The following is a 12182-nucleotide window of genomic DNA, read 5'->3' as shown; positions in this document are numbered from 1 at the left end:
TGTCAACAATGACCAAAAGATAACTGTAGAGCTCCACTTACTGATGCCCTGGTCTTCTGTGTGTGTGTGTGTGTGTTCTGCATTGTGTGTGTTATTGTCTCACCTCTTCATTTCCGAGTGTGTGTGTTTAGCATTGTGACTGATTTATTGTTTTGTTTCTTGACAAATGTAAAAAAAAAAAAAGCTCTGTGTTTTAGTCTCACCAGTTCATTTTTGTGTGTAAGTGTGTTTTGTGTGTGAGTGTGTTTTGTGTGTAAGTGTGTTTTGTGTGTAAGTGTGTTTTGTGTGTGAGTGGGTGTGTATGTTTTGCATTGAGGATGTTTTAGAGTCTCACCCTATAATTACTGTCTGCCTTTTTTTCTGCATTGTGGCTGATTTACTGATTGTATTTGACAGATCAAAAGAAATTGGTCTTTCCCACTCATTTTCAACACTTGGAATACAAAAGGTGTCGCTTTTTTTTTTTTTACGACTACTACCAGATGGCAAATGGAGGAACAGTCACCAAGTCTTGTACTGCTTAGATAAAGGAAACAATTTTTATTAAATGAGGAATGTTTATTTTGGTCAAAAATGACCGAATACCATAGGAGGGTTAACACAACTAAACTATATTTGAGTGTCACTCTGTATCACTTCTGAATGCCAGATTTCAACACAAAAAATGCATTAAAATGAAGAAATGTCAAACTTTCAAATATGGTTTATTAGTATTTATTTACTGCCCCTAAATCATTTTAGAGACAGTTCTTAAATATGTAAAATATACATATTTAAATATACTATTTAGGTATAATTTTTCAATGGAAATTAAATGTATAACTGTTGACGGGCAAAATAAGTCTGAACATAAACCGTAGCAACATAACACTGACATTCATGGATTTCCAACACTTTTGTTTAACAAATTTGAAGGCTGTTTATTGGATCAATCAATAAAGGTAAACGTCATATTATGCAACCTCGCATTACTTTATGGAGAGCGTATAACCAAATTAAGCACAGAATTAATTGCAAACTAAGTAGTAGTTACTAAGCCCCTAGTGTGAACTTTATGTCCCAATTCAAATCAGACTATATGTAATCTTTTTTTATCATCTGATAAACAAAAAATCATAGATTCTAGCATTTAGAAAAGTAAAATAACTTTTGGCGTAGTTGCATGGAGTCTGGTCCACATTATTCTGCTCAAGAACTGTCCAAAAACTGAAGAAAAAAAAAAAGTGCCTCAAACAAAACAATTAATATCTTTCAAAGATTTTGTGTCACTATCCTGGAAAATGCTTGCCATATTTGTGTGCAGTATGGATCAGACGGTCAGTCTGTAGCAGTGTCGTCTAAGGTTACCCGAGGTCACTTAAGGATAGTGTCTTTGCTTCTGCCAAAAATCAATAGTAAATGGCAATGTCTTCTTTTAAATGACAACCTTTACTTCATTTATCGATGTCAGTCTCTCTCTCTCTCTCTCTCTCTCTCTCTCTCTCTCATTCTTTGCCTCCTAACTTACCAATATCACATTTAACTCTCTCCAGAGCAGAAGTGCTGAAATGGTTTCTCAGTAACCTTGGCTCTGTGCAGTCTGAGGTATCGATATTCTCTCTCCTTCACATGGAATCGTTTGTCCTGATTACTGCAGTATTTTTAAACTGTCATCTTGTGGCTGCTTAATTGATGTTGTTCAAGTGTGTTTGATTATTTGACTGTGCTTACAGGATTTGTCTATGTTTGTGTCTCTCCTTATGCCCTGTTCACATACACAGTGATTTTAACACTTTTATTGTTATGATTGTTAGTTGTAGTGGGAGATCCTGTCATTGGATGGGATGTTATTGGTGGGCCGTGCAACCGGTCGTAGCTTTTAAAAACCTGGTCACGAATGGGACAATTTGACTGGTAAAAACAAAACATCATTCTAATTTGACAAGGAGTCAGTTTTCTCACTGCTAAAAATGCCACAAAAAAATGTAAGGGGTAAAGAGGTAAAGATGTTTGTATATTACAGTGTAGTATAATATTAGTACACATCCAAAAAACATGACCCGCCGGCGGGTCTAGAAGTGTGCAATAAGTTTACGCTTAAATTGCAAAAGTCCCCGTATACAGAAGTCACCCATATTTGGTACCATTTCAAAGCTTAGAATCTGAACTTTTCAAAGAATACCATAACTTTTGCATTTATGTTACATAAAATAACAAAATTAAAAACTTTGCTTCATAAATGAGCGCCATCTAGAGATGCGTATATGCGTATGAATGTAGAAGTATAAATAGACAAGTAATATATCAAATTAAAGCTCTCATTCTCAGAAATGTGACTGTACAGTTTATTTTGTCACACTAATACAGTTCTAATGATTATCGAAAGAACCTCAAAGTGTAATATGATCTCTGACAGACAACAAAGACAAACGTCACATGTCTGCGCCGATCAATGCTTCTGTAAAAATCCATATCAGGTCTTACGTTTAGGCTGTTTTCTTCAAAATGAACCATTTTTACTTGTCTGTGAGGTGGCTTGGTAAAATAATCCAGAGTTATATCTCAGATGTCCAGAAAAAAACTGCAGTCCACCAGAAAATGCATGATAAACAAATCATCTGCAAAATATTCAGTATTATCAACTATTGATATAGATATGTTATATATCAATGCAAAGCTGAGGATCCTTGCTTTCCAACGACCCCTAGATAGAGCTCTAGTCCATTCAGATGGCGAGATATTCTATAAACAGTGGGGAACATGCATGCAAACTAAAATTGACTGGATGTCTATGGTGTGAGCGCTCAGCTGCATTAGAGCACCACATACATTTCAGATCTGTATTTTGTGATGGAAGGTGATAGATGAAAATGTATTTTTCCTAGTACTTGCTGTCATTTAGTGGAATGTAGTAAGAATGTTTGCAGCGAGATAGAGCAAACAGAACCAGAATTACATGCTTGCAAAGTTAGGACAACGACAACAACAACAAAAACAACAGAATTTTTTAATTTGTTCATGGTAAGATTGTAAAGATATACATTTTATATTTATGTATTACGATTGTAAAATGAGACCAATTTTATGCAATAGGTCCACTGTATGTTTGTATGGTGAGCTTTTAAATTTGGGTGTGAAATATTGTAAGCAACAGCCAAAAAATACACTATAATTGAAGAGGATAAGAAAATACGATACCATGGTGCTTAACTATCCTTAACTCTATATTGTAAAAGCAGTGTCCTTTATGGCACATTTAATGCCAAGCTTTCAGTATCAAAAAAACTAAATGTACCTCTCCAAATTAATTTTCAAATAGTTAGCCGTTTAAGACTGATATTACAGTTATTAATGTACATTGGTACAGTTAGTACAATTATTAATAACACTATTACTATTGTACTATTTTCTTAGCAATCAGGTTTATAATTTTTGACTGGTAGACGATAAAACAGGAGAAAAAAAAAGCCATTTCTAGAAACCAGAATATCATAGAGACTCATCAACAACCTAGCGACCACATTTAGTGCAACACACTAAAAACAACTATAGCAACCATCCACATCCCCGACACTGGCGGAAACCTTTGTACAGGCAATCACATTCTCTGGAGAATATGTGAAACTCTAGCTCCCATTGAATGTTTTCATGAAGTATAAATATGTTAAAATGAACAAGAATTAAACTTTGGTCACCACTTAAAATAAATTCCACAAAACACATTACTGTGTTTAGTACTTCCTGTTTTAAAGTACTTAGTAAGTGAGGCTCTCCATCTACAGTACACAGACTGCATGTGACCTCGTCTGTAATTGGGCGTGTGTTCATCACTTGTGCGCACAAGTGGGATTGTGGGAGATAATTCTCAGCACAGGTGTGCTTACACAGTCTTAATTAAGATGATTAAACTCGTTTAGCAGCAGAACGGCTTAATTAAAGTGATTAAGCTCATTTTGGAACATGCTGTTATCGTTTGCCTTTCCAGCCAAACACACATGCTTCCCCTAAACATGACCGCTGGGTGATCAAACATCATGCGGACCCCTGAAACTGGGGAGTCCTGTTCATTCCAGCTCTAGATTTCTGCATTTCAGTTGAATGTTTTCATAAGAAAGAATGGTTTCTATTACTGTTTTAAAGAAGCTGTTTGCATTCCCTTATAGTAGAAACCATCTGCATTGCGCTGATAGTGAAAACATCAGCATTACACTAATAGTGCCAACAGTGAAAACAGTCACCATTACGCCAATAGTAAAAACTGTCAGCTTTATGCCAAATGTGAAACTGTCCGCGTCTCACCTATAGTAAAAACAGTCAGCATTACGTCAATAGTGAAAAGAGACAGTATTTCACGAATAGTGAAAACTGTCAGCATTTCGCTAATGGTAAAAAACGTCAGCGCTACGTAACTAATGAAACCATTAGCATTTCGCCAATAGTGCAAACCATCAGCATTACATTAAAAATGAAAACAGCCAATATTTCGCTAATAGTGAAAACAGTCAGCATTTCGCTAACAGGAAAAAAAAAATCAGCATATTGCAAATAGTGAAGAGTCATCATTTTGCTCATAGTAAAAAACATCAGACTTGCGCTAAGTGAAAACTGTCAGCATTTCGCTAATAGTGAAAACTGTCAGCATTTCACTAAGTAAAAACCATCAGCATTATACAATGTTAGCATTATGCCAATAGTAAAAAACTTCAGCATTTTGCTAATAGTAAAAACCATCAGCCTTATGCTAAGTAAAAAGTGTAAACATTTAGCTAATAGTGAAAACCGTCAGCATTACTGACAGGAACCGGATTAACAATCAAAAATTCTTTAAACCACTGAACTGAAACATGTGAAACATGTGTGAAAAAAGCGCACACACACAAAAAACACTGCTGCATGCGTCTCTCTCTCTCTCTCTCTCTCTCTCTCTCTCTCTCTATGGTGTCCTCGGCTCCTCCTTTTATCTATCTCCTGCTAATTGGGCAACTCAGCACTGGGTGTGAATCCTCTCGGCTCAGCCACGCCTTCCTTCTCGTCACATACCCCCACCGCCCTATTCAGGCGAAACCTCCGGTCTGACTTACTCCCCCCCCCACCCCCTTCCTGGTGGGGAGGAGTTGCCCCTTTGGCCATTTTGTCACTGGATGGTCTTCCCCGCCTCCTGGGTACCTGGGTAAGACGAGGGGAGGGGAGGGGAGAGAGAAAGATAGCGGGAGAGACAGAGAGAGAGAGAGGGAGAGAGAGAAAAAACTCTGGTTCCTGACCATGCCGCAATTCGGTTCTCAGCCAGCTGTCCAGCGATCCTCCATGACGTCGGGCGATGGCACTGGATTCCGCCTCCTGGTGGATGGCAGCGGGTACTCCGTCCCCTGGCAGACGGCAACAGCTCCTCTGCTTCCTGGCAGATGGCAGCCGCTCCTCGGTCACCTGGCGGAGGAGCGGAAGTTCCATTGAACCACTCCTCTCCTCGGCGTTGCGATCCTCCGTCAGCGGCGAGGGCTCTCTGATGGCGCGTCTTCCTCCAGTCCCGGGTTTCGGCACCAGTGTGGCAGACAAGCCTCTTGTTCATCGGGAAAAGAGGAAGCAGGAACCAGATTAACAATCAAAAAGACTTTATTTCAACATAAAACACTGAACTGAAACATAACAAAAGCGTTCACACAAAACACTGCTCCGTGCGTCACTCTGTCTCTCTCTCTCTGGTGTCTCCGGCTCCTTTTATCTCTCTCCTGCTGATTGGGCAACTCAGCACCGAGTGTGAATCCTCTCGGCCTGGCCATGCCCTTCTCCTCATCACATATAATGCAAATTGTGAAAAACTTCAGCATTTCGCTAATAGTTAAAACCATCAGCCACAAGCTAAGAAAAAAAACATCAGCATTTCACTAATAATAGAAAACCGTCAGCATTTCCAGAGACTATTTATCAGAGGCTGTGGTTGTGCCATGTCATGCAGAAGTTTTGATGTTCGGTGATAGTCAAATTTGACACGGTACTAAGAACGATATTTCTATTAGGAAGACTCGCAGACTTGAGTGAAATTCAAGATGACATTTATTTGATGAATATAAAACAGAAATGTAATGTCTCTCTTTGGCGTAAGCCCCGTCTGGCGGTCCGAAGAAGTTGTACTCGGAACCATCAGATCCTGCCGGAGATAGGAGGCAGGGGCGAGGAGCCTACCCCATGCAGGACGGGACTCAACTGGTGGTGGTGAGGTGGTGGAGGTTGCCGTGTTAGCACACTGAAACAGCAATGTGACTTATAAAGCAATGGCTTACATGTGATTGGCTAGGAGTTGATGTGATGATGTACAGCTGCTAGTCTTCCCGCTAGAACTACACTGCGCTTACATTTACGTAGGTTTGTTGGTATATGAAAATTATGAAAAACCATGTGTTCCTTAAACCAAAGTTTCATCTTGTTTAAATGCATGATACTACTGGACGTAAATGATTACAGTTATGACAGAGAAGGAACGTGTAACAGAGGATATGTTCAGAATAGCATACTACCATACTACTGTTACAGTTTCTGCAGTATACAGTATGTAAATTGTGCATAAAGTATGCACATTTTCTATATGTACTTTGCTAAAATGTGTTGTACACAACATGCACATTGTGTGGAATACTATATGCTGTACCACAATGCAATGTGCTCAACAGTATACACACTGCATACTACACTGGGGGAGAGAAAATTAGAAGAATAGAGAGTTAGAGGTCATTTTCTAGTGGCGTAACCACAGGAACTGCAGTGTCTCTTATCAGTGGTGATTTACAGCTACTGTCTCCACTGCACAGCAGCATCATTAATAGAGGTGTGTGTGAGTGTGTGTGTGTGTGTGTGTGAGTGTGTGTGTGTGTGTGTGTGGTAACATCATTAATAGGGACAATGATTAATTTCACACTGAACTCTGAGAAGCCAGAACTGTTTGATTTATGACACACAGTGAGTTCTGCTCATTGACTCATTATTTATGCTGATGACTAATTAGTGAGGTCACCATTAACTAATTCAAAACCCCGGCCTGCTGAGAGAATCCAAACTCTTGTGCACTTGTGCATGCTACAATGCTGTTCAGAATAGCATACTTCTCGTACTATTGCTGCAGTATACAGTATATGTAGTACGCTTATATGCACAGTATGCACATTTTCTGTGTGCAATGAATATCTGGATGAGCTACTACATTTGTCAAAATGAACAGTATACAAGAGCGCTTTATTAATAAAGAATGGGTCACTCCATGTCAACTCAAACAGATGTTCCCGGCTCAACGTATTTTTTTAACCCTAACCATTATTTGGATTTTTATTTATTTTTTATTTTTTTACTGGTGAAATGTAAACAGAAATGAAAATGAAAGCCAAAATATTAAGTGCCATGGATCAATATTTACTGAGTAATCAATTACTTTGTAGAGGGGGCTGAAAATGACAATTTCTGCCTATTTTGGAGCAAAACTACAGGTCAAAAAATAACCGTAGAAAGGTAGCAGTGCTGTTATTTTTTATTTTACACAGAGATAAGTAGGTCTATAACTAAAATCAGTTGACTTCAGCACGTCTTGTTGCATTATATGCCAAAGGTGAGAGTCCAAAAATGGGAAAAAAACACTTTTCTGTGTCATTTTCCATAGTTTTAGACATATTAAAGATATCTTAATGTCCTTTTAGATTCTGGTTCAGAACAAACATTTCTTTTTGTATCTTCATTTTTAAGGCCCTATATGTTTCAGTCCCAGAGATATGGGGCTCTCAAATTGGCTCCATCCATAAATTGTTCAATTTTACCCATTTTCAAATGTCAAAAAACGAATGTGGGTCACATGGTATGAAGCTAGTTTTTCTTGTCCAACAAAACAAAGGTCTGATGTACAAATAATGTGGAAACTTGACATTTACCTTTATTTATTAACATAAAACCAATGATGCCAATATCTCAATTTTCTAGAATCCAAAAATACACTATTATTAAGAATAAGCCACACATATAGGGCCTTAAAATGAAGATAAAAAAGGAATGTTTGTTCTGAAACAGAATCTAAAAGGATTTTAAGATATCTTCGATACTTCTGGAGTTACAGGTACTACAACTAACACATTTACTACCTAGACAGTATTTTTGGGCATCAAAGATGACCAGGAAAGCTGTTTAACAAGACACTGTTTTGCCTGTAATTCAATTCTAATTGATAGAATCCTCAAATCCTTAAGTTATATCAGGAGTACACATCTGACATGCAAAATCAAAATGAAAGTTACGGACATAAACATGTAATAAAGACACACGTGTCCATTAAAGCGAGTAAGCTTTCGTCTTTTTGTCATTGCGAGGCTTCAGTAAACAACATCCATTAGAACAGTGGTTCTCAACCTTTTTGACTCCAAGGACCCCCATTGTCAGAGAAAATATTCGAAGGCCCCCCATACAGGCTATTAGAGATTTATATTATGAGATATAGCTTTTGAGATATTTCCTTAAAACTTGTGATTCCAGAAATGTCATAGAACTGTATATTATTCATAAAAATCAAGCTGTTGAAGCTGTTGTACATTTTTAGCAATTATATTGTCATATCATATTTTAAATAATATTAAGAGATCTTGAGGCCCCCCTGGAAGTGTGCTGATGTCCCCTAGTGGGTCCTGACCCCCTGGTTGAGAACCACTGCATTAGAAGTTGTAGTCCAAATATGTGTGCATTTAGAGACAATTTTATGGATTCTCATATGTTCACATTTCTTTAGAAAGTTCGGATTGTCATTCAGTCTTCCTCTAAATTATGCGACTCTCATGGTGTGTTACATACAGGTGCATCTCAATAAATTAGAATGTCGTGGAAAAGTTCATTTATTTCAGTAATTCAACTCAAATTGTGAAACTCGTGTATTAAATAAATTCAATGCACACAGACTGAAGTAGTTTAAGTCTTTGGTTCTTTTAATTGTGATGATTTTGGCTCACATTTAACAAAAACCCACCAATTCACTATCTCAAAAAATTAGAATACATAATAAGACCAATAAAAAAAAAAACATTTTTAGTGAATTGTTGGCCTTCTGGAAAGTATGTTCATTTACTGTATATGTATTCAATACTTGGTAGGGGCTCCTTTTGCTTTAATTACTGCCTCAATTCGGCGTGGCATGGAGGTGATCAGTTTGTGGCACTGCTGAGGTGGTATGGAAGCCCAGGTTTCTTTGACAGTGGCCTTCAGCTCATCTGCATTTTTTGGTCTCTTGTTTCTCATTTTCCTCTTGACAATACCCCATAGATTCTCTATGGGGTTCAGGTCTGGTGAGTTTGCTGGCCATTCTAGCACAACAACACCATGGTCATTTAACCAACTTTTGGTGCTTTTGGCAGTGTGGGCAGGTGCCAAATCCTGCTGGAAAATGAAATCAGCATCTTTAAAAAGCTGGTCAGCAGAAGGAAGCATGAAGTGCTCCAAAATTTCTTGGTAAACGGGTGCAGTGACTTTGGTTTTCAAAAAACACAATGGACCAACACCAGCAGATGACATTGCACCCCAAATCATCACAGACTGTGGAAACTTAACACTGGACTTCAAGCAACTTGGGCTATGAGCTTCTCCACCCTTCCTCCAGACTCTAGGAACTTGGTTTCCAAATGAAATACAAAACTTGCTCTCATCTGAAAAGAGGACTTTGGACCACTGGGCAACAGTCCAGTTCTTCTTCTCCTTAGCCCAGGTAAGACGCCTCTGACGTTGTCTGTGGTTCAGGAGTGGCTTAACAAGAGGAATACGACAACTGTAGCCAAATTCCTTGACACGTCTGTGTGTGGTGGCTCTTGATGCCTTGACCCCAGCCTCAGTCCATTCCTTGTGAAGTTCACCCAAATTCTTGAATCGATTTTGCTTGACAATCATAAGGCTGCGGTTCTCTCGGTTGGTTGTGTATCTTTTTCTTCCACACTTTTTCCTTCCACTCAACTTTCTGTTAACATGCTTGGATACAGCACTCTGTGAACAGCCAGCTTCTTTGGCAATGAATGTTTGTGGCTTACCCTCCTTGTGAAGGGTGTCAATGATTGTCTTCTGGACAACTGTCAGATCAGCAGTCTTCCCCATGATTGTGTAGCCTAGTGAACCAAACTGAGAGACCATTTTGAAGGCTCAGGAAACCTTTGCAGGTGTTTTGAGTTGATTAGCTGATTGGCATGTCACCATATTCTAATTTTTTGAGATAGTGAATTGGTGGGTTTTTGTTAAATGTGAGCCAAAATCATCACAATTAAAAGAACCAAAGACTTAAACTACTTCAGTCTGTGTGCATTGAATTTATTTAATACACGAGTTTCACAATTTGAGTTGAATTACTGAAATAAATGAACTTTTCCACGACATTCTAATTTATTGAGATGCACCTGTATATACAGACAGAGAGAGGGGCACATATAGAAGAGAGTTATTACATCACAGCTAGTTTATTTTTTCTGTTAAGTTTAGATACGATTTAGATACAATTACTACTATGGAGTAGATCATTTATTTTTCATGAAAAGAGTGGTAGTGAGATGGCATTGCCAGCTTTGTACCTATACTGTATGTTACAAAAATTAATGCTTGTTAGTGGAAGATAGTATCTTAAATGCTCCATGCTTTCTTTTCTTTCTCTAAGAGCATTACTGAAACACCCCAGACAAGCACATATCGAATGTGAATTCAATGTATCACAATGTGGTATTATTGATATCGATATGGCCTTCTCTCAAACATTATTTTACCTAATTCTGTGTTACAATGAGAATATTCATGCTGAATGAGAATATTCAAGCTAAATTTATCTGAAATCTGAATGTCTGAATGTATATATTTACTTTAATTATTTAGCAGTTCCATGAACTTCCAGTGCAGCCTGCTGTTCTGCTCTTGATGAACAGGATCTTACACTTCCAGCAGTGCCATCAGCAGTACCACAACAGCAGGTACTTCCATCACATCAACACCTCATAAACAGAAAGAGGCCACACCACTCCCTAGCGGCATCACCACAACAACAGAAGGCAGTGAGATCTCTTTAATAATATCAGATGTACTATGGCTAAGGGTCAAGTGATGCTGTGTGCTGTGAGATAGTGAAAAAGAAGTCCTGAGTGCACTTTTAAAAATGTTCTATTATTGCATGAATTTAAAATACGTGCATTTTAAATTCAGAAGGGCCCGCTTTTTTTTTTGTTTGTTTTTTTGCCTAGGGCCCCCAGAGTCCCTAGGATCGCTTCTGCTTACTTCCACAGCACTGTGAATATTTAATAGCATGTGTTCAGTAAAGACATGAAAGATTATAATAGTTTGTGTGTTGTTAGGTTAAGCACATTTTGTTTAGTCGATACTTGTGACTTTGATGAAGATGAGATCACATTTTATGACCAATTAATGCAGAAAACCTGCTAATTCCAAAGGGTTCACATATTTTTTCTTGCCACTGTACATTCAAAAAAATCTAGCATGAAAAATAGGATAAAGTACATAAAATAAATGGCATGATTGTTGGTGCCAGATGGGCTGGTTTGAGTATTTCTGGGATTTTCACACACAACAGTCTCTAGAATTTACTCAGAATGGTGCCAAAAACAAAAAACCTCCAGTGAGCAGCAATTCTGTGGATGGAAATGTCTTGTTGATGAGAGAGGTCAACAGAGAATGACCAGACTGATTTGAACTGACAAAGTCTACGGTAACTCAGATAACCACTCTGTACAATTGTGATGAGAAGAATATCATTTCTGGATGCTATTGCGGGTTGGTGCTGTTTTGGCGGCATGAGGGGGACCTACACAATATGTACTGTATACTGTATATATACAGTATATATAAACATTTTATATATCATTTTTTTTAGAATATATATATATACTGTATACTTGATTTAAAAGACTTAAAAAATGTAATGTGGTGTAACCAAGTAATGTTCAGTGTTGTTGTTTTTTTTACCAATATCATGAATATCATGGATAGCATGAATCAAGAATATCAAGAAGTTTTTTCAGGGTTACACCAAATGACTGGAACAAAATGATCCTTTTCATAAAAATGTCAACATTGACCTCACACACAGTCTAGAGGGTCTAGTAGGGTCCTCTCTGTTTTAAGGGCTACCTACAGATTGGTTTCACCACATGACATTTTTTTGGACAAAATGTTTTTCAAATATTTCAAAATAAAATATGTTTCAC

The 12182-nt window shown here is 37.9% G+C and overlaps 1 protein-coding gene across 1 annotated transcript in view; it reads left to right on the top strand.

The window, feature by feature from the left end:
- Positions 1-11982, top strand: part of LOC127423501 (calcium-activated potassium channel subunit alpha-1-like) — a 197348-nt gene extending 185366 nt beyond the window's left edge. Inside the window, exon 31 of the mRNA XM_051667858.1 lies at positions 10840-11982. Within this exon, the coding sequence (XP_051523818.1) occupies positions 10840-10882 (43 nt within the window). The 3' untranslated portion in view covers positions 10883-11982. The remainder of the gene's footprint in view (positions 1-10839) is intronic.
- Positions 11983-12182: the final 200 nt, after the last annotated feature.

This window comes from Myxocyprinus asiaticus, chromosome 32 (genome assembly GCF_019703515.2).
Source record: "Myxocyprinus asiaticus isolate MX2 ecotype Aquarium Trade chromosome 32, UBuf_Myxa_2, whole genome shotgun sequence".
In the NCBI taxonomy this organism is placed as follows: Eukaryota; Metazoa; Chordata; class Actinopteri; order Cypriniformes; family Catostomidae; genus Myxocyprinus; species Myxocyprinus asiaticus.
Note: the sequence above shows the minus strand (reverse complement) of the source record. Positions and strands in the feature narration are given on the sequence as shown.